This window comes from Danio rerio, chromosome 23, assembly GCF_049306965.1.
Source record: "Danio rerio strain Tuebingen ecotype United States chromosome 23, GRCz12tu, whole genome shotgun sequence".
In the NCBI taxonomy this organism is placed as follows: domain Eukaryota; kingdom Metazoa; phylum Chordata; class Actinopteri; order Cypriniformes; family Danionidae; genus Danio; species Danio rerio.
In genome coordinates this window covers 22,573,830-22,601,818 of record NC_133198.1, presented here as the reverse complement: position 1 = coordinate 22,601,818, position 27,989 = coordinate 22,573,830, and the positions used below count along the sequence as shown (strand labels likewise).

Genomic DNA, 27,989 nt, shown 5'->3' with positions numbered 1-27,989 from the left:
AATAAGAGTAAATAAACATATAAAACATTCAAATTATTTATTGTTTTTTGTAGTTTTTCTTTTTCTAGTGTTACACAGTGTAGTATTATATTGTTTAATCTTATTAAACATCATTGGAAACTTCTAATTTCATTAAAGGTTGTTTATTGTGGACGAATGTGCTTTAGATTTTTAAAATACACTAACAAAATATTAAAATATTCGCACTGACAAAAACACAATACTGTTCACTGAACCCAACAAGGGCCTCCTAAGGCACAGGTGTCAAACTCAGCTCCAAAAGGGCCGCAGCCCTGCACAGTTTAGTTCCAACCCTAATTAAACACACCTGATCAAACTAATTGAGTCCTTCAGGCTTGTTTGAAACCTACAGGTAAGTGTGTTGGAGCAGGGTTGGAACTAAACTGTGCAGTGCTTCGGCACTTTTGAAACTGAGTTTGACACCCCTGTCCTAAGGCATCTAACAAGTATTTATACAGTGGTTCTCAATTCCAACCCTCAAGTCTAAACTGTTCTTTAAACTGGGATTGTCAAAGTTTGAACAATTTGGAGTCTCTAAAGTTGGTCTGCAATCTTGACTGTACCAGGAGGCAAATATATATGAACAACAGATCTGACAATGTTCACTTGTGTGATGTTCACTCACCATTTTATCCATGATAAAGAAAAGCTGCAATCGCACACTGGAGTCCAATCGCACACATTTATACTTCTATTTTCAGAGATTTTATTTTGCTCAGTGTACTGTTAGTCAATTAAGACTACAGTTTAACAATGTCCAGTCTGAAACTCTGCTGTTTAAATAAAAGATCAGCCCAGTACACTATTTGTTGTGTTAGTATATGATATGGTAATATAAAACAACATATTGTCTAACAGTAAAACCTTCCTTGTGCTTCCATTTGGCTAAACAGACTCATAGTAAATCATAGTAAACACAGTATATGGCACTACTGGTTTGTTAAAGAGATTGCTTCACCCTATAATGAATATTCTGTCATCTTTTACTCAGCCCTTACTATGAGTTTCTTCTGTTATACACAAAAGAAGATGTTTTGAAAAATGCTGGAAACCTGTAACTATTGACATCCATTGTATTTGTTTTCCTACTGTGGACATCAATGGTTACAGATTTTCAGATATGTATCTTCTTCAGTGTTCAACAGAGGAAAGAACCTCATAGGTTTAGAAACACGTGAGTAAATAGTTGAGGGAGAACTCTCTCTTTAATTGAGTAAGGAGTCATTTAGAAAACTCACAGAAATGATGATCAGAGCTTCAGTTTGATTCACAGGATTTTATTTGACGTATTAGCCAACAATACATAAAAGCAGTTCAGCACAAAACAATTCAAAGAACAATTCATTACAAAACAATCATGAACACTTAATTATAAAACAATCAGTCTCTCTTATGACAGAACAGCAGATTCATTAATGAGGTAGAAAATAGTTGAGCAGATCTTTGATGACACTTTAGAGGAGAAAACTGTGACAGCACTGGAGTTAAAGTTCAGTTCAGTTCAGTGTGGTTTAGTTGTCACTAACCCAGAGGCCTGCGCGACTTCCTCTCATTTAAACAAAGCGTGGGCACATCTGAGGTAAACATCAGCAGTGGACACACATACAGTGCAGGACAACGCTCTCATCAACACACTGACACTGAAAAGTAAGGTCTGAGGGGTTTGGAATGACATGAGGGAGTAATTAATAACTTTAACAGTCTTGTGAAATTTCTGGAAATGCTGCTGTTCTCCTCTTCGCTTCTTTAGTGTTTTCTAAAATGAAGAAAAACAACACAAAGTTATTTAAGCGGTGATATGAAGGGCTGTCAAATAAGACTTGTGACTCTAAAAAGAGCAGAAGAGAAAAGAACAGGAATAGCATGAAGCAAAGAAAGACTGAAGATGTAGTTTTGTGCTCGGTGTGTTCCTCTACCTCCTCTTGTCTCACTGCTGCACAGGATTTGGGCTCGTTGGATTGAACCACCGGTGCTCTTCTAACTGTTGTAACTGCAGTCGCTTCTCTGGATTGCGGACCAAACATTGGGAAATCAGGTCCAGGCAATCTGAAAAGTGACAGAGAGAGTGTGAAATATGTCTGCATACTCAAGATTCATGAACGTGTTTAAATCTTACTACATCAAATAACAAAACATTTACAATGAAAGGACTTTAATATCTACAGTAACCATTATATTTAATTGAACCCTTTTCTATTCGTGACTGACATATTTTATTCTGTCACTGAGTCTGAGATTGTTCAGAAGAGTCAGCTTACCTAAAGATAAGGTGAGGTCTGTCTGGAGGTCTCCAATGATTATCGAATGCGTGTCGTAAAAGGCCAATCGTGTATGTAATATTTCATACAGGATGAGGCCTAATGTCCAGACGTATGCCGGGTTAGGAAAGAATGTGGGATCCCTCAGAACCTCAGGCGGCGTGTAAAGTAAGGCTCCTGTAAGAGAGACATTTTCAGAATTCAGTCATTTCATAAGACAATACTGTGACCAAAGAAACTCCCACAAAATGCCCACTCACCTCGATAATCACTGCTGTTGAAAGGCTCGCTGGTGATTAGCCGAGCACAACCAAAGTCAATCAGTTTGAGCTCTGATTGGGGTTGAGTCACCAGGATGTTCCCCGAGTGGATATCTCCATGGAAAACTCCACGCTCAGCGCAGAACTTGACAGCTTGGATCAACTGATGCATTAACCGGCGTGCGTGGTTTTCATCAATGTCCAATGAACTTCTGAGATAATAAGCCAAGTTCTGGGATGACTCGGCGTACTCCAGAAAGAGAACGAAGTCGTTCTTATTCTTAATCCAGTGGTGTAATGTGATGATGCTGGGACAAGGTGGGTCCTTCATCAACTTAAGCATGATTGCCACTTCTGCAAGCACAGGTTTGGAATGGCCATCCTAGAAAAAAAAAACAGATTTCAAAGATATTACCAAAGCAGAATGGCACAAAGTACAGAGACAAAAACTTCACGAAGTAAATAATCACTAATCTCCTGTTTGGACACATGTTTGCTTGTATTTGAGCATTTAGTCATGCAGTTTAAGCTAAAAGAGGACTCTACATGTGTGTGTTCTGTCTGTGTGTATGACGCAATGATCATTTTTATCTGCATTAATGTTAAATGAATATTAATTAACTCCACAGCCCTACAATTATGTGTTCAAAACTAGTCTCTGGGTTTATTTCTTCCGCTGAACACAAAAGAAGATATTTTGAAGAATGTTGATAAACCAGTAAGCAGTGACTTCATAAGTATTTTCTTTTTCTACAATGGAAGTCAGTGACTCCCTGTTTCCAACATATCAGCTTTTGAGTTCAGTTTAAAGTGGTCCAGACAGGTACGGGACAAGTGAAGGATGAGCAAATGATCAGCACATTTTTACTTTTGTGTAAACTGTTCAACTTACAACGTCGAGATAACGGTCCTGTTCACGCTTCTTGATGTACTTCAGGGCAACCTGCGGAAAAACAACAACAAATGAAATGAAAGCCGACAAATGATTTATATTGAGTAATCAGGAGGAAAATGTTGACTGTATTTGAAAAATAGTTCTCTACCTTTGTTCTCTCATTAAATACGTGAGATCCCAGATACACCTTGCCAAAACTTCCTTCTCCAATCAGTTCTTTCACTTCAAAAAGACCCACCCTAGATCCTGAAACACAGAAAAACAGCAGGGAGATTTACTTGGATTGTCTGGTATGAAACAGATCAAATAAATGACTCGAATCCTTTAAATCTGGATCTAATGCAATGAGCTGAAAGCAGAAACTTCCATCAGAATTGCAGGAGTAAACTGATTACTAATTTATAATAATAAAAGGAAATGATCACTTACCAAGAGTGAGCCCAGAAGCCTCTTTAGGCTCTTCAAGAACTGACTCTGGCTCTGACTCGGACTCGGACTCGGACTCAGACTCAGACTCGGACTCGGACTCGGACTCGGGCTCGGGTTCGGGTTCGGGCTCGGGCTCGGGCTCAGGCTCAGGCTCAGGTTTAGGCTCAGGCACAGTCTCGGGCTCAGGCTCGGGCTCGGGCTCGGGCTCAGGTTGTGGTGTAAGATGCTGGACTACATCTGTGTCACAGCACAGGAAAGGGCGCGTTGCAGCCTTCCATACTCTTTTGAAGAAAGCAGAGACTCTTTTGCCTTTCCTTCCTTTCTTGGTGTTTTCTAAAATGAAGAAAACAAACAGAAACATCTACATGAACAGAGCTGCAGCTACAGCGCTCAGCATATTCATATATGCAGTACACCCCTTTTAGAAAATTTATATTTTTATCCATTTCTCAGTGAATCTGGGTAATATATATTGGTGCATTTGAACAAAACAGATTTATCAAACAGATTTATTTATTAAAATAATAATTTAGTCACAGAACATCTTTAGAAATGGAAAGATAATAGATTAAAGACAATTAATATCATGCAAAATATTGCAAAATTTACAAACTACAACATTTTAACAAAATTGTCAATATTTTTGTTTCCCTTAGATTTTTGCTAATTTTGAAAATTTTATTTAATATTTTCCCTGAACATATACATTTGGGCTACTAATTTTTGAAAACATTATTTAGTTATTTTGTTAGATAAGCTCCAGATTTGGCTTCAGTTCTTACTAAACTAATGTACATGCACAAATATAATATTATAAAGCCTCCTATAGAAAATCTGAATTTAAATGAGAGATTTGTGGGGGGTGCACTCATATATGTTTAGCACTGTATTAATACACAACCAACAGTACATCAAATGACACGGTCTGATTTATAAGCTAAAAACAACAAAGCATAAAAAATAACAGACGGCAGAAATAAAATGAACCACATTCAGGATGACTCACCATCAGTCCCATCAATATCAGAGGGGTCTTGAACAGACGGAGGCGACTCAGGACAGGCCGAATCAGCATCCGTCATGTTCTTAATATTGGAGAGGTCATGGACACTGATTGGCTGAGGATCTTCCCAGACCTGGCCTGGCAGACACACCAGCTCAGTATCAACATGACCTGTGAGGGCCGTCGAGGACTCTGGACGGGCCGGATCTGCATTCGGCACATCTGCTGTTCGCTTGATGCTGAAGGGGCCCGGAACACTCAACGGCTGAAGATCTTCACAGACCTGGCCTGGCTGCCACACCGGCTCAAAGTCTGCATGTGCTGCGACGGTCCTGGAGGGACCTGGAACAGGCAGGTGCTCGCAATCGTCGACATCTGACCGTGGTTCAAAGGGAACCACTCTGTTCCGGTCACAGCAAAGGAAAGGGCGCTTCACAGCCTTCCATGCTCTCTTAAAGAAAGCAGAGGCTTTATTCCCTTTCCTCCTTTTCTCTGTGTTTTCTGAAATAAAGAAAATGAACAGTGAAATATTACAAAACTCTTTAATCACAGGTTTAAAATAGACAATGTGCTGTAAATTAGACATATAAAAGACAATCACACAAAAGAAACAACAATAATAAATGTATAACTATAATAGAAAATGTTTGAAAACTAAAATTAATTATGTGGAGTTGCAAATCTTTTCTATGATGTAAAATGACAAACACAAGCTGACAAATAGTCGGTAAGTCATAAGACCATATTAGACATCAGGAAAAATCCTAAAAGCAACTATTTAGCAAAAATATTTTTCTGTTATATTATTATTAAGGAGAAAGTCAAAATGTGAGAATATAAAACCAACTTTACCTCAATTGTATTAATTCATCCCTGCATGAACAAATAAAGACTTAAATATAATATTCTCACTCAGTTTGCTAAAATATAACAAATATTCCTCCACACCATCAAAAACTAAGAAAATTACTGTGCAGATCTACACAAAGGATTTAAATTAAAGTAAAATTAGATGATTTTTATCAGAAACATTAACAAGGCACAATTTCTGTTGAGTGGAAAGGAGAAACTTAAAAACCAGAATGTCATTACATATAAGAGCAGGGCTCTATCACAAAAATATACAAAACCATAACTACACACACAAAAAAACACATTACAATGAAGAGACGTTGCATATTTGCTACACTAATAACCTTACATGGCGATATATTATTATTATTTTACATTTTACTTCATAATTTACTGTATTATTAAATAATACGTGGGAATACACAGTTTTTGTAAACTCTCATCTCACCTGTTGGGCTTCTCATCACGGTAGAAGGTGAAGGAGAAGCCATCGTGTCACTTTGATGATTTTCGTTGACAAACTCAGTCGTGATCGTATTAACTCGATTAAAAAACGCAGCTGACGTGTTATTTGCCATTTGAGATGCAAAACAAGTCGCTAAAGTCGTTAAATCAATGTTCACTGTACTCGTTCGTTTGTCACTCTGAGTAAATTCTGAATTCTGTCCAGTGACGTAACGGCAATCGAATTCGTTCTTTTTATTCGTCATCGGTGGTGGGGGAGAGGGAGGGGGGCGCAGGCCGCGGGAGGATCCAAGATGGCGCTCTGATCGGTGAAGTTCGTTGATCGTGTTATGATATAAGTTCTGTCTGCACAAAAAAACAACCCAAACCCATCGTAATCTGTTGTCTGAGAGACGAGGCGACTTTTGCAGAGTATTTCTGTGCGAATCCTGAGATTTCTGAAGCTGTTCGAGGATTTCCTAGAGAAGACTAATTATAAAGAGCACATCTTTAATCAGTTTTTATTCCGTTCTTGTTTTCTGATTATTTCATTAAACATTTGTTGTGTTGTGCTTTCCACTTCATTTTTTCCTTTTATTTATTTACTTCCTTTTATTTATTTTCCTTTATTAACATTTTTACTTTATAACATTTATATTTTCGTTTCAGAATTAGAATTTTTGCTTTTGGGATTTTTTAAAAATAAATCAACCTACAATCATATTATAGAATCTTCAATCTGTTTGCTAAATTAATTTAATGTGTAAAACTCCAGAAGGACACAATGTATATATATATTTTTACAGCATATAGAGTTAAAGTCAGAATTATTAGCCCCCCTTTTTATTTTTTCCCCGTTTTATGTTTAACAGATTTTTTTCAATACATTTCTAATCCTAATAGTTTTAATAACCTATCTCTAATAGCTGATTTATTTTATCTTTGCCACGATGACAGTAAATAATATTTTACTACATATTTTTCAAGACACGTCTATACAGCTTAAAGTGACATTTAAAGGCTTAACTAGGTTAATTAGGTTAACAAGGCAGGTTAGGGTAATTAGGCAAGTTATTGTATAACGATTGTTTGTTCTGTAGAATATCGAAAAATAAAATGTCTAAAGGGACTAATAATTTTGTCCTTAAAATGGTGTTTAAAATAATTAAAAACTGCTTTTATTCTAGCCAAAATAAAACAAATAAGACTTTTTCCAGAAGAAAAAATATTATCAGATATACTATCCAATACTATATAATATATCCTTGCTCTGTTAAACATAATTTGGGAAATCTTTAAAAAAGAGAAAAATATTTGAAGGGGGGCTAATAATTCTGACCTTAACTGTATATTTATGTTGTTGGTGCAAATTTTCACTTCAAAGAAAAAAAATCACAGTTTCATTAAAGTTTAAATTGTTTTTGTGTGAAGGTCATGTGATCAACAGGAAACTTGCAGCATCTCATTTCTCAAATGCATTTGTGTTCTCGCAGTTCCAGTTTGCTCTTCCAAGGTAACCTGCAAGACCGACCAGTCACCACAAGAACACAAATCCATGAACAGACACAGCCACCATGGCCTTTGCTTCAATGCCTGCCCCATTATTTGCCCGATTTATTTTGGAAATTTGATCACGAAAATGGGACACACAGTGGCGCAGTAGGTATTGCTGTCGACTCACAGCAAGAAGGTTGCTGGTTCGAGCCTTGGCTATGTAAGTTGGCGTTTCTGTGTGGAATTTGCATTTTCTCCCTCCGGGTGCTTCGGTTTTCCCCACAGACCAAAGACATGTGGTACAGGTGAATTGGGTTGGCTAAACTGTCCATAATGAATGAGTGTGTATGGATGTTTCCCAGAGATGGGTTGCAGCTGGAAGGATTTATGCTGGATAAGTTGGTGGTTCATTCAGCTGTGGCGACCCCAGATTAATAAAGGGACTAAGACGAAAAGAAAATGAATGAATGGACCGCGAAAATTAAATAAAATAACGTTATTCTTCAGGCGTAGAAAAACTGAGAAGAAAGATGACAAAAGATAAGCACAAAATCATTTTAGCATCGCTTTTAAGTGCTAATGATGATGGCAATCTAATAGCACATTTACCGAAAATAGGCAAATACAAATTAGTACACGTTGTCTACTTGTATAAAATATCTTTTTTTTTCCTGGATTTACAGACCCGTTTTTTGGTCTAAAATGCATTTTACTGAAATGCAATAGTACTTAAATGTCTTTCGCTGACATATTTTGTACATTGGTAATATATATTTTTTCCTGAGACATGTTTATAAAAGGGTGGTGCAGTAGGTAGTGCTGTTGCCTCACAGCAAGAAGGTAGCTGGTTCGAGCCTCGGCTGGGTCAGTATGGCGTTTCTGTGTGGAGTTTGCATGTTCTCCCTGTGTCTCCGGGTGCTCCGCTTTCTCCCACAGTCCAAAGACATGTGGTACAGTTGAATTGGGTAGGCTAAATTGTCCGGGAGATGGGTTGCAGCTGGAAGGGCATCAGCTGTGTAAAACATATGCTGAATAATTTGGCGGTTCATTCCGCTGTGGCGACCCCAGATTAATAAAGGGACTAAGCTGAAAAGAAAATGAATGAATGAATGTTTATAAAAGTTATGTTTTAATTGAATTAAGGAACAGGGAAAGAGACTGAAGGGTAGATACTCTATTTATTTTTAGTGATTTAGGAATCGTCTGATTGGTGAGTCATGCATTAGCTAATGAGGACCAGCTGCTATCAATCATAAGCATGTGCTCGTCTCGAAATTAGTTAATAAATAAACTTCACTTAATTATTGTTTAGTGTCATTTTTGCTTTTTGGTTTTATAAAAAAAAATAAAAATAAAATTTTTTATCTACAATCTTATTATAGAATCTTTAATCTGTTTGCTAAATTAGTAGAATGTGTTTTAAACACTCCAGAAATTCTTCGATTTTCAAGCTGCTAGCTGTCACAAACAGAGCTGTTTAAAAATGTATAAACCATTCAGACAGTTAAGTAGAAGAAATCAGGCTTTAATTTCTGTTTCATTGATTGTCTTTAATAAGCAATAAAATCAATAAAATATTGTCGGCTGAATTGCAAGGGCAATATTACCCTATTTAGAGCAGGGATCACCAAACTTGTTCCTGGAGGGCCGGTGTCCTGCAGATTTTAGCTCCAACTCTAATCAAACACACCTGAACAAGCTAATCAAGGTCTTACTTGGTATTCTTGAAACACCCAGACAGGTAAGTTGAGGCAAGTTGGAGCTAAACCCTGCAGGGCACCGGACCTCCAGGAATGAGATTGGTGATCCCTGATTTAGAGCAAGGTAGGGCCCCAAAATTATTCAGCTTATAGTCCCCAAATGTACAGGGCCGGCCCTGCATTCCACATAGCAAACAGACTTGGCCCAAATGTGGCCTAATTATCCCACATAGCAAATGGACTTGGCCCAAATGTGGCCTCATTATGGCACTGCTGCCGTGTTGCCGGCACTGGCATGCATAATGTCAGTTGAATGTGGGCCATGCATGACAATGATGGCACTGCATGCACAACGGCAAACTACATTTGGGCCAGTTGTGGATGGGAGGTGTGTAGCCCAGTGTTTAGGTAACATTACACTGTAAAAATTCATTTTGTGGCCTTGTAGATTTCATTAATATTAATATGTACACTTTATTTAATTAAATTAATTTCCTGATTTTAGGGCTTTTTTTTCTTTGAAATTAATTAAAAAATGTCTGTAATAAAATCTAATCAATTTTATTATAAGAATTTAGCTGTTATTTTTGAATAATTTCAAAAAGAGAAAATATTAATTAAATCCAACGTGATTAAAATGAGCATTTTCAGATTAGCCAGAGTCACACAAGTCGCCGAGGACCAGCTGCCCTCGCCGGGGACACGAGTGATGAGCGCCCGTCATGACCTGGAGGTAGACATGTCAGCAATTTTCAAAGGACATTTATAAATACGCACAATCTTTAGAAATAAACAGCGGATTTGAGTTTTAAACAACAACATTCTCGCGTGAACAACCGTTAAAACTTTATTTAATGGTACATTTAGAGCAGTATTGTTTATTGTATTGGTTCTGTTCAGTGTGAGATTGAATCGGATTGAATCGTCTTTGGATTGAACTGTTTGTTGGGAGATCGGAAATCTTTTTATCGCACGTGTTCAAAAGCTTGTCATCAACATGTAATTAGTGTATAGTGTAAATGCGTGTGGCTGAGTTATAGCGAAATGCTAATCAATCGTGTTAATAATACACAAAAATACAATCGGTTTCGGGTGGGATCCGACTCTTACAAATCACTTAAGTGAGCCGATTCCTAGAACCGAACCGAGTCACTCGACTCAAACAACGCCTACTCGCTTCAACGAGATGTCGTGGTCTCATCCAAACGGATTTATCGGTAAGTGTTGAAATGTCCAACTTTGTTAATTAAATAATTGTTATATATTTCTGTATAGCATGTAATTCACCAAGTAACTTTAGCTTCTTTTGTCTATTTATAAACGAAGTTACCAAATCACTTTATTGTCACATCAGCAGCAGCACAGAAAACAATTTCTGAAAGCCCACTGGTTAAGAAAGCTGTCGCACACGTGTCTGCTGATTCGACAGGCGATGGCGCCAAAGAAGCGCGCTGCTGATTCTCGTGTTTCTTGTAAATGTTTAACCATGGAGGTTTTAACATGCAGCAAAATTTATTCATTCTACGATGCTGTATCTAGGTAATATTCTCGTCCAGTTGAATTTGTGTTTTATTCTCTCAACATTTATTATTACAAATATGGCCTAAGTGAAAAAATATACTTTTGTTTTAGGCTTACCGTTGGGATTTGCAATTTTAGGACTATAGCATGTTAGTTATCACTATTTGTTTCTTGAATAATCTTAAAAAAAACAAAACTTTTTGATCACATACCTGCCTGTTTTATGAGAAACATATGGTCTCTGTCAGTAAAAAAGTGTCAAGCCTCGACCGCTGGAAACATGATGGCTTCTGTCGCTTATGAACTCTCTGACCGCAGGTCTGCACTAAACCAGGCTTAATGCAGCTGCATGTGCTCAAGAAAAAAGTAGCGTAGAAACAATTAATGTAGACATCACAGACACAAATATACACAGACACACAAACGCAAGTGTTATTCATTATTAACATTATTAATAAATTATTATGAGTTTTATAAAATTCTGTATATTAATATGAGTTTTATTATTCATTCATTTTCCTTTGGCTTAGTCCCTTATTTATCAGGGGTCGCCACAGCAGAATGAACCGCCAACTCCTCCGGCATATGTTTCACACAGCAGTGGCCCTTCCAGCCACAACCTAGTTCTAGGAAAGAGTTTCATTATAAAGGTCTAGAATTTTATTAAAATTTCAACTAAACACACTTTTCCCCCAATTAATGACAGTTGGTCAGGATAAGAAATGTTATAATTCATTGTAAAAATCAGGCTTATTCCATCAAATATTACTTTTTTAACTGTTCATGAAGTTAAAACGTTGATATTGTGCAGTTTAGTGTGAAATAATTTTAGGCAAAACAAAATGCTCTAAACTATACATTTTTGTATCAAATTGTAAGTAATTTAGATATTTTTTGACAATATCAGTGACTTTTAAAAATATTTTGATGATAATTTTTTAGGACAAATAATTAACAAAAATCTGTTTTCTCAGTGCTTTAGTGCAATATTGGCACCATCATACTCCCTGCCGAGGTGAGGTAAGGATCAACTTTAAAATAAACCCAGTTATAGGAAAAGCAGGTGCTTCTGTTGGACACAAGGGCAGCTTTTCTCATTATTTCCAATAGCGCTGATGCTGTGGGTGGACTTGTAGGTGTCCTATATCAGATCGGTGAGGATGGATCCACTCATGTCCTCACTGCTAAAAGTGCCACCTCAGCAGATACATCAAACCACAGCCGGGAGGAGAGAAAAACAGACAATGATCAGAACATCAACAGTCCTTCTATTATGTAAAATCTGCACTTATTTAAAACAATGAGCTAATAACTGTTACCTCACAGCAAGCAGGTCGCTGGTTTGAGTCCCAGCTGCGGGCCATTTTCTGTGTGGAGTTTGCATGTAATCTCTGTGTCTGTGTGGATTTCCTCTATGCTCTGGTTTTCCACACAGTCCAAAGACATGAGGCATATAGGTGAACTGAATTAAAAAACTTCCCATTTTAACATTTATATACAACCATTTTAACAAATTATGCAATAAGTTTAATTTAAAAATAATGGACAAAAATATTAATACAATTTCAATATAAAAATAAAGTTTACAAAGATAAAAAAAATTACTGAAATAAATATGAGTTGAACAAAATTAAATAAATAAAAAATATATAACCTAATAAACGAAATAAAAGCAAATAATAAACTGACTAAACCTTTAAAAGAAAACCTAAAAATCAATCTATTTTCCCCTACTATTTCCATCATCTGTCTGTATTGTGTACATACATAAACTCCTGTGTATATATATGTCCAGCGTTTCCTCAGTTCTCAGCCTTGCTGGTTGAGCATAGACTGCTATTCTGTTTCTCATTTGAGTTTAACTTCCTCTGATTTATTCTTCTTGTGTCTTGGGATTTTACTGCAGTGTTTTGCTGATAAAAACGGGTAATTCATTAAAGTTATAACTATTAAGTTGGCTATCCCTTACACATATAATTTATTATTCAGAAGCTTCACAATTAAATGTTTTCCAATTATCTTCACTGTGGGAGCCTGTGCAGAATTATATTTTGTCTGACACAAGCCCAAACGCTCCTTCACCCTCACATCTGTTGAGATGTTCACACTCTCTTCAGCATCAGTTGAAGAGCTGCAGGCAAACTGGGTGAAAGAATATCCAGACTTTGCTTTGCCTACAATAATAATTTGCCAGTCTCTGTCTGTTAAACTGCACAGGCTCTAACTTTATCTTGTTTCCTTTTGCTTCCCATCAGGTGAAGTTATAGCACCCAGAGGGATGTCCAGGAAGTGCCTTTTAAAGGTCTTGGAAGGCATTTGTTTAAACACCTGGTCAGTTCTGTTCCCAGATTATCACATGCCTTTGATTTAAAAAAAAAAAAAGAGGGAGAGACAATAACAAGGAGTATTTTAAAGCTGCTCTTAAACTTGCAGATATCTGTTAATGTCATCAGATCTTTCCTGATTCTTGGAGATTTAATGAACTGCTAGTTTGTCATTAGGTAATAAGTGAGATATAATTTAAATACCTTTTTAAAAAGTTAAGATTTGTCCTGAAGAAAAAAGTTGATTACAAACTTGTCTGCAAAGATATCAGCTTCATCTTACTTTCTCAAGGGTCTGTGGTTTCTATTTCCCAAACTCTACTTATGGTTTTTGAGGGAAAAAATACATATTTCAGAGTTTTGTTAAGCTCTTATAGATTGTCGAACTTAAAGGGCACTTATTTTATTTCCCTTTTCAAGATTTAATACAAGTCGTTTGTGTCTCCAAAATGTGTCTGTAAAGTTTCAGCTTAAAACACCCATCAGATTATTTATTATACCCCTTAGAACAGTGGTTCTCAAACTTTTTTCACCAAGTACCACCCCAGAAAAATAATTGACTCTCCAAGTACCACCATAATGAGCAGTATTGAAATACAGTAGCGTATAGGCCCAGTAAAGCAGCTACAGCTTTGTACACTTTGAAAGGAATAAAAAATAATTTCCATATCTTTGGCTTAATCAAAAACAGAACAATAGATGTTTTTTTTTGTTCTTCTATCAATCCATCCCATAATCCCAACAAAGAAATCCAGCAAACAGTCAAATGCTGGATTTGTATGCCACTCTTTTTACAATCTTAACTCATCAGTGGCTTCTTTTGAGTTGTAAATGTTCACCCGTGCTGTCCAAGATTCCTCAACTAATAATAATTTCCTGTTTTTTATTTCCATGGCCAGCACTATTCATTCTCCCTTTGTTTTTCCGAATCACAGTGTTCCCTGAAAGTGTCTCATTCTGTCATAAAAGGGAGGAACACATCTCGTTAGTTATGGCATGATCAAACTTATTCAGAAGAAGACAAAACAATTCATCAACTTCAGAATGAAAATTACATGCATAGAGTTAATAACAATAGTCAGTATATTGTCACAGCAGTTTATTTTTGGAAATATCTGTGGGGATGATTTGTTAGGTAAGCTTCAGACAGCACAGAGTGGGTTAAGGCCAGTTCGGTGAATCGTTTTTTAATGGTTCACAGGCAGAGAAACTCTTTCGAGGTCTCATTTTACTCGTGACACACTGCTCTTCTGCTCGCTCCTATCCATACACGGTATCTCTACAATATGACAGACCTGAGGATTTTTCTCTTTTTCATGACCGTACCGTGGATAATTTGTGAAACAGCTAAAACTAATAAAGTGGTGCCGAGACACAAAGGAATACTGAAAGTAGACACTGATGAAGAAGTTAACTCCGGGAGTAAAGCTGTCATGGAAGTCAAGAAATCAAAGGTACAGCAATTTGATAACGAATAAGGAAATTTGCAAAAATTTTAATTATAGAATTGTGTTTAGCATATTAACCAGTTTTGATAGTTAAAACAAATATTACAATTGCAAGATATCGTAAATCTGTTCCAAGAAAGGTATGCAGTGGAAAACCTGGTAAATCCATAATGGGATTATGTCCAATATAAGAAAAAAAAAACATCAGCATATTATCTGGGAGTTTACAAACTCACTAAATGCTAAAATACTGTAGCATGTTAACCAGATGATTATGAGAGAAAACCAATTAAAATTGCCTTTTGATCTCGAATACCATAGAAAAAGGTTATTCTCAGTCAAGACTACGACAATCCAGCTGATAAAGATGTTGAAATTCCAGGAGCAGACCCTAAAGACGATGAAGGTATTTATTAGTTACTTTTTACTTTTGATTTGATTCAAATAGCATTCAAGCCTTTTTTTACTCTGTTTTTCAGACCTTCCGACTTGCCTGATGTGTGTGTGTCTAACGGGGTCAGTGTATTGCGAGGACGTTTCTCCAGACATGACAACAGTTCCCGCACTGCCACAGGAGACGGCTTACCTCTATGCATGCTTTAATAAAATCACAAAAATAACCAATAAAGACTTTGCTAATATTGGTAAGGGGTGTAAGAACAGCTGTTATGTGTGGTCAGCACAAACTTAATTTATAGTGATTGGAATCAGATCAAAGTAATAAAGGTAAAACCTACATTGAGATTTAAATGTAAGTATCTTTAAGTCTTATGAGATAAATCTAAAAGAGCTTGTGTTTAAAAGGAAAGTTGACCCAAAATGTAACTTTTATTAATCATTTACTCAACCTCATGTTTTTAAATGCTTGTGACTTTTTCACTGGACATTTGAACTCCATTTTGACATCTTTACAATCTTTTTTATGTTCCACTTGTTACTTTCGCTTGAACTGCCATTTAAAGACATTACAAATTCATTAGCCTTTTCAAAAGATACACGTTTGTATACTGAAACAGTTAATGTATGTATTGGTTCCTAAAGTGTACATTTTAGTACTTAAACGTACAAATGTGTACCTTTTGAAAAGGAACCCCCAGTGACAGTTGTTAATGAGTGCAGTTAATGGAAAAACAAACTGAAATTGTGTAACCTATTGATTTTTTTAATGCTTAAACTCACTTCATTTTTATAGAAAACAAAGCTTAATCTTGATTTTAGGATATTTTAGCCTAATTAGATAGCAAATACACTGATAAATATTTCCTTTTTGCAGTGCATGCATCATTTAATGTCGTGACCTTGTTTCTGCTCTGATTTAACACATTTTTAAGTATTTAGGCTCGTGCAAAGACTAAAAATCCCTTTAAGACCTGCAGAAACCCCAAACTTATCAATACATTAACCCATACCTGTCAACATTGGCATGTGAAAATAGGGGATATTCCCCCCTAATAAATTCCCAAATTAGTAAATATGTTTATTAGGAGCTGTTTTATTGTAAAAAAAATAGTTAAATTGTCAGTAATATGTTTTATTATTATTATTATTATTTACAAAAGAAAATAATAATTATTTTACATATAATTAATACAATTATTATTATATTAATTACAAAAAAATATAGTATACATTAGCAGCAAATAAATTAGCAAACAGTTTAGCTTAATAAAATTAATAGCTGTTATAATGACAAAGAATCAAGTTATCAAATCTCATTATCCGTTTTTTCACTGTATAACTTACATTTTGATTGAAGAGCAACGAATGAATCTCTTATTTATTTAGATTTTTTTTTTTTGATTACATTAAATAACAGAGGTGTCACTTTAAAAATGCACACATCTAACATTATAATGAAAGCGTTCAATGGCTTTCTTAACCTTTTATGCTCATTTAGGATGAAATTTGTTGTGTTTAAAGAAAACGACCGAGATCGACAGCTTTATATTAATAAATATATGTCTGTTTAAACACACACCCAAAACCCAGACCTTTACTCCGCTTCAAATCTTGTGAACAGAATCCGTTTGGGAAACAGCGTCTATTTATCACTATGGAGCGGGTCTGACAGTCATGCACCGCTATATGACTGTCTTGAGGATTGCATATAAAGGGGAGACGGCACTTGTAATGAAAAGGAGAGGGAATCCCACCATTTTTATATTTACTTCAAACTGTTTTCATGCCTGAACAAAGTGAAAGCACAGAACAGACTCACATTTAAGAGCAAGGGGCGGCCCCTGGTGGTTCGACGGTATAGGTTGCGTATAGGTAGGCTCGGCTCTTAAATGTTTATTTGGCACCCTTCAGAAAAAGAGGGGAAAAATACCTTTACGGGATGATAGCGGAATAGAACTGTAAAATATGGGAGTAGTAAAACGGGAGGGTTGACAAGTATGCATTAACCTCAAGACAAAAAAGTTGGTTAAAGCCAGTTTCATAAAGATATAATGTTTGTATCTACAAGTAAATGAGGAAAGAATTTTGGTAAAGGTTTAATCAAGTTAAAAATCAAGTTACAGCACCTGTGGCAATATCCAGATGTGTAAATATACCTAATATGTCCATATAATCTTATTTCACAGCCACACTGAAAAGAATTGACCTCTCCGGCAACCTGATCTCAGAAATAGAAGATGGAGCCTTTTCCAAACTCAGTCATCTCGAAGAACTAACACTCGCTGGGAACAAGCTGGTCAAGCTGCCGATGCTGCCCGCGAATCTCCTGTCTCTCGATGTCAATCACAATTTACTCAAAACTAAAGGAGTCAAAGCTAACATTTTCAAGGTAAAAAATGAACTAAAGAAAACATCAAAAATGATATCGACAGATTTTGGTCTTGCTCATAATTTCTGGCCTCCATTTTTGCATTAGAAGCTGATCAAGCTAGCATACCTGTACCTTGGAGACAACGGGCTAGAAGCCATCCCGCCGCTGCCCGAAAGTCTGCGTGTGGTTCATCTACATGTACGCTCATAATAAAATGCTATTACCACATACTGCGCAAATAATTCACATACTTATGCATAATTGCACAATTATTTTTTTCAGAACAACAACATAACATCACTGACAGACGACACGTTCTGCAAAGGGAACAGCACGCACTACATCAGGCACAACATGCAGGAGGTGCGGCTGGATGGAAATCCCATAACACTGGCTCAACATCCCAACAGCTTCATCTGTCTGAGAGCGCTGCCTATTGGACACTACAAGTGATCCGCTGAGGAGAAGAAAATGTTCCTTTAGCTCTCATCCAACTGGCAAAGCTGCATTCACACAGATTTAACAGCTTAACGCATTCTTGCATTTAGACATTTTAGATCATTCGTAAGAAACATATACAGGAAATAACATTTTTTTTATTGACTTTTCTAAAGTGTAACCATTTTGTTATATCTTTTTTAATGTTTTTTAATGCAAGTAAAAGTTGCAAAACAAGACTGTGGTGAAACCTTAAAGCTAAGAAGAATGTCTGCAAATGGGAAAGCAATACTGAGTGGAAACTTTACTGATATCCAATGCTGGTAAATCATTTTTACAGATTTTTGCTGGAGTCTCTTTGACTTATTTACAGATGGCACAAGCACTTATTAAATTGGTTATAATGGTTTTTAGCATATCATAACGAGGATTTTTCTTATTCACATAGTCTAACAGGCCTGTAGCCAGCCTAGTGAAAGGGTTGGTTCTTTTTTCTCTCAAAAATTTGACCTTTTTGCAGTTATTTGACTCATTTTCTGTTTTAAATAGTGCAATTTCAGCACATTTGTTGTGTTGAATTAACTTGTGAGATGGTCACACTTTTTGAAGTGCCAAAAACATTTTCTAAAGATTTAGAATAAAGAAATATGAAGAGGCTACTTATTTTAGGCTACTTTATGGTATATGACCAGGGGAAAAATAGCCAACTGTTAAAGTTTTAAATTTGAAACTGTAGCTTTTTGTTATAATAGGCAAATAAACTATTGTTATAAATTGTTTGGCAAATAACCACCTGGCCAGCACATTCAATTTTCATCAGTCATACAATTTTACCATTTAAATAACAAAAAAAAAAAACATTGTAATAATTTTGTAAAGATTCACGATTTGTCCTAGTTTCTCGTCAAAAAGTACTTTTAAAAACTCTTGGATAACAACAATAGCCAAATAAGTATTAATATAGGCCACTTTTGGTGTTTCACATCTTTTTATAGATAATTTATTCTGTCAAGAATAAGGTCCAAGATTTAGAATAAAAGTTAATCATAAAATGTTTTCTCTAAAACAACAATACAGTGAAAGCTGACTTTAGGTGCATCGGATTCTGCTTGGTCTTAAATCCTTTTTCAAAGGGTTATTTTGATAACTAATGATGATAAAGAGTCAAAATAGGAAGAGTGTGCTCATGTATAGGACAACTAATGAACCTTTGTCAGTGGTGGGGTTGGGTCTGTCGAACCACCTGAGCGCCCCTGTCTATGGGCCTGTCTAATAAAAAGATCGTTGATTCGGAATTTCTCTTTTTTTTAAGGGATACTAAATCTTAATCTTTTTTTTTTTTTTCAAACATTTTTTTGTAATACTAAATAATTAAATGCAGGTTTATTGTTATTATGAGTAATCAATAAGACATGTGAAATCCTAACTACTAGTTTCTTTCAAAATATTGACTAAATCAGATCATTTTATTGAACTACTAAGCTGATTAGATTTTCTTCTTTTGACAATCGATTATAATTACATTTTTCTCATAACTATTATTATTATCATTAGATAGAGGCATAGCAGCGTCCCCTTCCCTTTTAGAGGCAGACCATTTAGAAACAGGAGATAAAGAATATAAACTTTTGGATTACATAAAGCTGTCCCCCCACCTTTAAAATGTTCACTATGCCCCTATTAGATACAAAGCTATAATTATAACTTTTATGAGAAGCTAAGTCAATAATACGGTATATTATATCCTTTTTTTTAAGTCATGTGATGATTGCGATCATTATATAACTAATGTTTCCAATATTACAATACAAATTCATTATTATGATCAAAAGATATAGCATATTTTGTCATTATTATACCTTTTTTCTCATTATGAGATGCTAAGTCACAATCTTACAAAATCATATGGTGCAAATGACTTTCATTTTTATTCACAATCACAAAGCTGCCAAAATCAGTTTTATTATAAACATATTTCTCACGTAGACAACACACAAATCCCCACCATCCTCAGAAACACACTGTGACAATCTTTTGCACCTCATCTGTGTTCTTGTCTGCAGTCCCATGTCACAGCTGCCTTCCAGCTGATGGCCAACATATTCCAGTGTCCAGTGAACTGGTTTCAGCCTCTTCATGGAGATGTTGTGATGCTGTTATTTGGCTTGAGAGTCTGTGAGCATAATCAAGCCCTCTTCAGTTTTTTGCTGATACGCTCTCTCTGACTGCTTTCTTCTGTACACGTCATCTGTGGAGACACAATACACTCATCATACTAATCCACCAACAATAAATACAGAATTAAAAGTAAATTATCTTAACATAAATATTATGAAGCATTATGAGGCTTCAGCACCATTGTAGCTCCCTTATGATTGATGATACATATTAAAATGTTCTTGTACTATAAAATACAGCAGTCAAAAAACTGTTTTCGTGCACATGGCAATTTAAAAGTGTGTGTTTCAATCTAGTGTCAGGAAAACATCCAAAATACATTTCTAAGCATTTCTTTGTCTCGCTTTATTAATTTGTGTATGCAGATTTTAAGTACAATTCATATTTTAAAATGCTCTTTTCTCCAAATCCATATTTACCAGAACTTTCATAGGGTTGGGCGATATGGCAAAAATGCAATCTCGATAATTATTTTCCGTACTGAATGATAATGATATAAATGGGGATATCTGTTGTTAGGCCCTCACAGTGGCGCAGTGGGTAGCACAATTGCTTCACAGGCAAAAGGTCGCTGGTTTGAGACTCAGCTGGGTCAGTTGGCATTTCTGTGTGGAGTTTGCATATTTCCTCCGGGTGCTCTGATTTTTTTGAGTTGGGTAAGCTAAATTGTCTGTAGTGTATGAGTGTGTATGGATGTTGCTACTGGAAGGGCATCTGGTGCGTAAAACATATGCTGGAAAGTTGGCGCTTCATTCCGCTGTGGCAACTGCAGATCAATAAAGGGACTAAGCTGAAAAGAAAATGAATGAATATCATGCCAATATTAAATGGATAAATTCGGACAACACATTTTTGGTGGCCAAATATTCGGTACATCTCTAAAATCAACACACTCTTAAGATTCCCATTGTTGCACATTTCTGCTGTTTAATTGGCTCTTAGATCAATATAGAGTAAATAAGTCCAGAGCTTATCATTGTTATTGACATCAATTTTATCATGATTCTATATAATATCGTTTATCGGCCCAGCCCTTAAATATCCTCTTGTACTTTCTAATATAATATTATTGTACTAATATAATATTTTCTGAATTATGAAGAAAGAATAAAACCTTTGATTGCAATTAGTAAAAATAAAGTTTTAAAATCAGACTTTGTATGCAGATAATGATGATGTATTATTTGCGTATTTAAACAACACTTTAGACAACTTCTTTAATCCTAAACGTAATCAAGTGGGAAGGTAATGTTATGTTGAAAATATTTTCCCCCTCAGTGTCTTGTGCAGTTAAAATGATCAGCTCTGCGTAAAGAGGACGCAGAAACTATTGAAATGGATTATCTAGCATGCACACATAACGCGTGACTTTGCATACTCACAAAACGTTTCTCTTCCTATTCTGACATTGATCATGATCCACTCCATGACGCCGCCGATACAGAAGAACACGGGCAGAAATCTGTACACCCCAAAGCGTTTTTTTCCAGGTACTAGACTTAACATGTATTTCAGGTTCTGACTTTTCCTTAACATGTTTTCTGTCAAAAACAAAACTTCCTGCTTGACAAAAACTGAAGCACTGCGCAATAATGTGCGCTATTATAAATGGGTTTTAATCTGAATGACAACACATCTGATCAGCTGTGTCCTTCAGCACTGATCTTGCGCACGCTGCCGCTGTGATGACAAAACAGGAAAACATGGCGACGTATACGTCACTGACGGAGCGTTTTAATAGGTCTGCTGGTAGGACACTTATGGCAAGCCGCTTTCACATTTAATATATAACCCGTACTAGTATGTATTTTCATGTTACTAGTACTTATTTTTAGATACTAGTATCTTTTCCATTAAGTACTATTGTACTTATTCATTGTATACTAACCCTTATTCGTAGAAGACACTAGTTCTTTGTATTAGATGCTGCTGTTTGTTCATTGATTATTATTACCAGGGGCGCCTGCTAATACCAGCGGCACCCTGACTATTACCTATTAAATAGATTTTATTAGATTTTTTATTATATACTAGTATTATATAATAAAACTTTATTAGATACTAGTACTTATTCTTTAGATACTAGCAATTATTTAATAGCTACTAGTAACTATTCTGTTGGTACTAGTAACAATTTTTTTCCCATTGATTTAGTATTTATTAAATAGGTACTAGTATCCAATTAATAAGTGCTACTACCAAATGATTAACTACTAGTAGATAAAAATATGTACTAGTCCCAACTGGCATACAGACTAGCCAAAACTGAATAGTTGATATCTGAATGACAGATCTCATAGAAATCAATGGGACACTTTATTGTTACTAGCAGCAACAGAACAGTTACTAGTCACTATTAAAATAAGTTCTAGTATCTGTTTAATAGGTATTAGTATCTAATGAATAAGTACTAGCATCTATTAAAAAAAACTAGTGTCTAATAAGTAAGCACTACTATATTTTTAAAAAGCACTAGTATCTAATGTAGAAACACTAGTATCTAATGAATAAGTACTAGTAACATGAAAAAAGATAATAGTACGAGCTACTAATTAAATGTCAAAATGGCTTGCCATAGGACGCTACCAAGTCTGACATAAGAGCAGGCAGTTGCCCTTTTATAAAGTCCCTGTCATACAGTCTGACATTGCTCAATGGAGAAAAAAATTATCAAATATTTAACACTCACACATGAACACTCTGTCTAGCACAATTTTTTTAAGAGACCACTTGAAAATTATTTTGTGTGTGTGGATATATTAGATTAGGTGTAAGTTTATGTGATGATAATATTTGTTTTATTCTATAAAAGGTCTACAACTGTAATACTAATTCTTCCACATTTCAAACTGGTCAGACCCAGATGTTTTCATTTGCTGAAATGGGCTTTGTGCACAGATAGTGTTTTTGTCAATGATGAACTTCTGGGTATGGCACTTTTTGATAATAGAAATGGCCATAAAAGCTCACTAAACTGTATCGTACCACTCAGTGGAAACAAGCCATTTGTGACTACTTTCAATTTCTTAAGTTTCCTTTTACTGCATCAATGCTGTAATGAAATTCAAATATCATCAATAAATAGACTTCAGCATCCATTTGCTTGTCAAAGCGTAAAAAGAGACAAAAGACTGTTTAAATGCAGGGGCTGTCATTAGCAGCAGGCTAGCACATAAACTCCATTGAAAATACTGGGGTAAAATTAATTTAATTAAATTTTTAAAAATGAATTTTAAAAAAATAACATTTAATCCAGTGCTTCTTGTTTGGTCTGATACCCACTTTATATTGCATCTCAGCCAGGAAGTGAAATTCGCTGTTTTTTTAAAGAAACCAGATCTCAAATGTGGTGATTTTTGTATGGGATGACAATTAACCGGAAGCCCTGGGGCTGGCTGACTGAAATTAAAAGTCTGTGTGCATATACCCCATTGAAAATCTAGAGATTATTCCACCAAACATTGATTGTTTCAACTCTTCTGAAATAAAAGAAAAAAATCATTGCAAATAATCATTTCTGAAAACACTTGCACTTTTTTTGCAAAAAACAAAGCAAATGTTTTCACAAGCACAAATCCTAAACGAAAGTTTGAAGTAAATAAATAAATGACTTCTCAATGGGTTTACATGATTTCTAGAAAAAACTACAATAAGAAGCGGCTCATTTTGTTTTCTTTTGAATTGCAACAAGCGATGAAAAAATGAGTAATGTTCATTTTGATTTACAGCATGTGGACATTTAATACTTACAGAACGTGTTAGAAATACATGCACACTAACATCTTGATGTTGCACATAGTGTGTGCACAATGTTTGACAGAAGTCTGATCTGATGGAATGAATGAATTTCTGGTGAAACTATCTTTTTTTACACAAGGGGTCAAGGGGTTCACAGATTTGTGAAATTGCATAATCTGAATATGCTTTTTTTCCTTATCCCACTTTGATCCTTTCGATTTTTTGCGAATTATGAATTATAAAGTATTCCACATGGCATGATGTGAACTTTACACTTAATTCCCTTTTTTCCTTTTCAATTGGTCTGAATTAACCAACACTGGAATTTCTACAGATTTAAACATGGCCTCGGACACAGCAGCAAGCACACGTGAAAGCACATTCATGAACTGGTCAATCTTCTACTTTATACGCCAGCCTGCAGAAAGTCCAGTGATGCTCCACAGTGTTCTCATTGGCCCGTTCGCTCATGTGGTGCACCCGTGTGTTCCTGATGGTGAAGCCCTGTTTGGTGATGTAGTCCATGAGGTGCACCCGCAGAGACACCTCTTGGTGATAGTCACACGGTCCAAAGGTGAAGGACACCTGACAGTCTCTGGTGTCCATCATGTGCTTGTTCCATTTGGTGAAGTTGTTGGATATTCCTTCAAGCAGCGAGTGGACTTTGGTGGTTATGGTTAGCTGTGTGATGATGACCGCTACGGGATTTGAGTACTTGGACAGCTTGCGTGTGCTGGACAACTCCACCACCTGCTCGAAGGTGTCCAGCGGGTACAGAGGTTTCGGGTCATTGAGGCATTGGATTAAAGGCTCGATCTGATAGAAGTCTGCTTCTTTTCGCAGAAGGTCCAGCTCAGTGAAGTCTACAGGAAGAGTGAGCTCGGATGTGCGCAGGAAGTTCAATATATAGCGGAAAAGCGTCCCATCCCGATCAATGAAATAGTTTCCCTGAGCGTCCCGTGTAGTGGGGAAGTCACCACGAAACATGGCACCCAGCATGGAGTCTGGGTAACGCTGAAGAGTGGAAATGGAGGTGGTGTAGAGGTGTCCTCCAACATTTAAGGTGACTGGGTGAGTCAACTAGGAGAGATGGATACAAGTCAGAAAATACAGTGGAGAAGCTAAACGGTGTTTCATCAGGAACTTGACTAATCTGTGAAACTGATCTGTTAATACAGCAAACTAAAAGAGTTGTTGTGTAAAGCCTGATCTGTACATCTGTGTAGAGTGATCACTGTACCCCACGAGTATTGATATGAGCATTGATATCAATATGAGTATTGATATGAATTGATATTTATACTTCTGCATTTTGTCTGTGCAGCTTTGGTGAGAACTCTTACGAAACACTGGCAGGCTGTAGGGTTTCTATGGTCCACTGTCTTGTGTCTTTGCTGGTGTTTTGGATTTAAAAAATAGGTGGGAACAAGCCACTGGAAAAAAACTTAAATCTCAACATAGATACAAAACTTAAAGTATCCTTACAAAGCTCCTCTGCAGGATTTAACAGTTGTTAAACACTCGGACCATCGGCCTCACTCCACTCCTATGGCTTCCGGGTCAGCCCACACCGCTAACTAGCTTACCAATCACAGATCTTGTGCTCTGTGTCAATGTGTAATAAAAAGCTTTTGAGAGGTGCACATCAGGGTACAGCAAAGGAAATGTGACTGTGAAGATGTTAACATGTGGTGAACTGTTTTACAAAAATTAAAATGATCATTTATTTGTAATTAACAACTTATATTTATGTGTGTTTAGCACAGGTGAAGCCAAAATATTTTGATCGCCCTCTGGTGGCTGGCTGCAGTACAGATCATAAACTCCACCATCTCCATTTAAACAAAAACCAAAGTAAATTTAAAAAAATAAATGAACTTTAAATTACACTTGAATTACAATTAAATTCCCCAAGGTCCCTTTGATTTTATGTTGTTTGTTTAAACATTTAATACATTTGATTTTAGGGTATTTGATGCTAAAACAAAGGTGTGACAGGAGTAACTTAATGAACTCCTGCAAGATTAACTCATATTATACGCAATGTGCACAAAACTGAAATCAACTAATTATTAATAGTATTGTGCCCATTTTCAAAAGTGACATTTCTGTGCATTACTCATAACAGAATCTGGAATAGAAAATGTAGGAAATGGCTTTTTTAATCATGAGTTGGATTTTGAACCAAATTCCCCACAACCTACAAAAAGTAGAACTGGAAACATTTCTCTTATGGACAGGGGTGTTTTAAACATGTCAGTTTGGCATTTTGCTTGAAAGGTTAAAACACTGTTAAATTCTTGATGTTAGGAGGTTACTGTTAGAAGGTTAAACAGACAGATAAACTATGGAAATTTTGAAAATATGAATGGAAATTATAGCAAAACAATTTGACGTATTTATATTATATTACATTTTTTAGGGTTCTTAGGCTCCAGTGTGAATGTAAGTGGACAAAGATTAAAGTTGAACAAAAATAAATGTATTTTTATCCATTTAAATAGTTTACAGAATTATTAAAAAACATCTGACTATTTACTTGCTAAAATACAGATTTAATTTTACATATATTGCAGATGTGATTGTATTGTAAGTAATAAAGGGTTGATTGGCTTTTCACTTTTAAAATACCATTTTTACCGGATTTGACAAACATATTTAATTATTTTTCCATTGGAAAAAATACATCTGAAAAAAAGTAAATAATGGGGAAAAAAACAATTATATGTTTGACAATTCAGAAGCACAAAAATCAGAGTAGCCTAAAAAAACTTTTAAAATACAACTGCCTTGAACATTTTCAAATACATAAATAATAAAAGGGTGTGTTGAACAAAAACACTAATTTACATTTATAATTGTATAGTTTAAATCTGCTCAATTCCTAAAATGAATGCAAGGGCAAGGCACAAAAATCTGGCTAATAAATCCTTAGCTCGTAAAGTAACTATGTCAAATATATTCTAGATACATACCCTATGTCCCCAGTCCCCATTATCCATTTCATAAGGGTAGGTTGTCCAGTCTGACCCACAGAAGAAAAACGGTTTTTATGTTCGACAAGACCTGTAAGAAAAGACTCTTATTAACCATATAACGTTGAAGTTATTTGAGGCACACAAAAACATAGAGCTCGCCTTCAATGTTTCAACACATTTGAAACAGCAATAACGCACACAGTAAGATGAACACAAAATGCATTAATGTGAGAGGACGCTCAATGATTTATAATAGATGCTCAATAGCATGCTAGCTCTTCAAGTCAGGCACCTGAACATGTTTAGTGCAGAACTTAACGCAGAATGTTTCCTCGAAAGATGTTAAAAATGTTAAGCGATGGTGGTCGATAAAATACAACGTGAAACACACAACGTGACGTGTTTAATTTAAACGAAGCGACTTGACGACTAACCTTTGCTAGCCAGCTACCACAATATAAAGCTAGCTCCCTGCTAACTACTAAAGTGATATTACTGAATACAATCGTTTTTCTGAATGGCAGGCTGCATTATAAACCTGGAGTTTACCTGTCCTCTGGTTATGAAGGGTTTGATCTTGGGTTATGATGAGCTGCTGTACGGGACACTGACGAGTGTTAGCAGCAGCTCAAAGACGAGGCTCGAGCGAGCAGCCGCCGCACTCACGGTCACATGACCCACACTAGCGTACATCACCTCGCTGACAGCACATCACTACAGTCCCTGCATAAACAACACCACAGATTTGTGGTAAAGAAGCTTGTGCAAATAAGATAAATACACGGTGAATTCCAGCAATGCTGGATTTCCTGCTGAAGTTGGGGATAAAAGGTTGCTTTCACAAGCGACATAAATAAGGACAGAATATCAGGAATAAATAAGAACTCCACGCATTTTCCAAACATTGCAAATTGTATTTATTATTCTACAATTACATTTATATACTCATAAATTATAGTATACGTGTGTGTCATTTCAAATAGGCGTAATGGCAGACTTTTTACTTGAAAATATAAGAACCAGTCTTTATTCATTGAAATAAAAGGAAAAGCAAGCTATTACATTATTCATTTAATTTTAATTCTATTAAATAATATTTTATTGGACGTGTACCACATGGTTAAGAGACAGATTTATACTAAGAACCCACAGCAATTCTATCTGAATACATTTATTGGGTTTTATGTAAACTAATATGTGATTCTTCGTCCATATTGTGTGGGCAAAGAAGCCCTCAA

At 35.8% G+C, this 27,989-nt stretch overlaps 4 protein-coding genes across 10 annotated transcripts; 1 reads left to right on the top strand and 3 right to left on the bottom strand.

Moving 5' to 3' along the window:
- Positions 1 to 64: 64 nt before the first annotated feature.
- si:dkey-93l1.6 lies at positions 65 to 8,987 on the bottom strand. Its single transcript, XM_021474533.3, has 9 exons — positions 6,167 to 8,987; positions 4,870 to 5,367; positions 3,864 to 4,196; positions 3,583 to 3,680; positions 3,432 to 3,482; positions 2,540 to 2,921; positions 2,280 to 2,456; positions 1,938 to 2,067; positions 65 to 1,777 (listed from the first exon to the last, which is right to left on the bottom strand). The coding sequence occupies exons 1-8, from the start codon at positions 6,426 to 6,428 to the stop codon at positions 1,949 to 1,951; spliced, it is 1,920 nt and encodes a 639-aa protein (XP_021330208.3). The 5' UTR covers positions 6,429 to 8,987; the 3' UTR covers positions 65 to 1,777; positions 1,938 to 1,948.
- A 412-nt stretch (positions 8,988 to 9,399) lies between these two features.
- On the top strand, positions 9,400 to 18,200 carry ognb (osteoglycin, paralog b). Of its 7 annotated transcripts, XM_073937929.1 has the most exons (10): positions 10,503 to 10,573; positions 11,852 to 11,897; positions 11,988 to 12,152; positions 13,133 to 13,208; positions 14,549 to 14,655; positions 14,971 to 15,055; positions 15,129 to 15,293; positions 17,235 to 17,437; positions 17,525 to 17,617; positions 17,702 to 18,200. In XM_073937929.1, exons 5-10 carry the CDS (start codon positions 14,635 to 14,637, stop codon positions 17,870 to 17,872), a joined length of 738 nt encoding a protein of 245 aa, XP_073794030.1. In that variant the 5' UTR covers positions 10,503 to 10,573; positions 11,852 to 11,897; positions 11,988 to 12,152; positions 13,133 to 13,208; positions 14,549 to 14,634; the 3' UTR covers positions 17,873 to 18,200.
- Positions 18,201 to 19,586: 1,386 nt separating this feature from the next.
- uqcc5 (ubiquinol-cytochrome c reductase complex assembly factor 5) lies at positions 19,587 to 21,740 on the bottom strand. Its single transcript, NM_001303046.1, has 2 exons — positions 21,418 to 21,740; positions 19,587 to 20,105 (listed from the first exon to the last, which is right to left on the bottom strand). Exons 1-2 carry the CDS (start codon positions 21,569 to 21,571, stop codon positions 20,014 to 20,016), a joined length of 246 nt encoding a protein of 81 aa, NP_001289975.1. The 5' UTR covers positions 21,572 to 21,740; the 3' UTR covers positions 19,587 to 20,013.
- Positions 21,741 to 23,750: 2,010 nt separating this feature from the next.
- Positions 23,751 to 27,407, bottom strand: kctd6b (potassium channel tetramerization domain containing 6b). The gene is made up of 3 exons (NM_001002329.1): positions 27,301 to 27,407; positions 26,749 to 26,839; positions 23,751 to 24,853 (listed from the first exon to the last, which is right to left on the bottom strand). Exons 2-3 carry the CDS (start codon positions 26,773 to 26,775, stop codon positions 24,167 to 24,169), a joined length of 714 nt encoding a protein of 237 aa, NP_001002329.1. The 5' UTR covers positions 26,776 to 26,839; positions 27,301 to 27,407; the 3' UTR covers positions 23,751 to 24,166.
- Between the last annotated feature and the right edge of the window lie 582 nt (positions 27,408 to 27,989).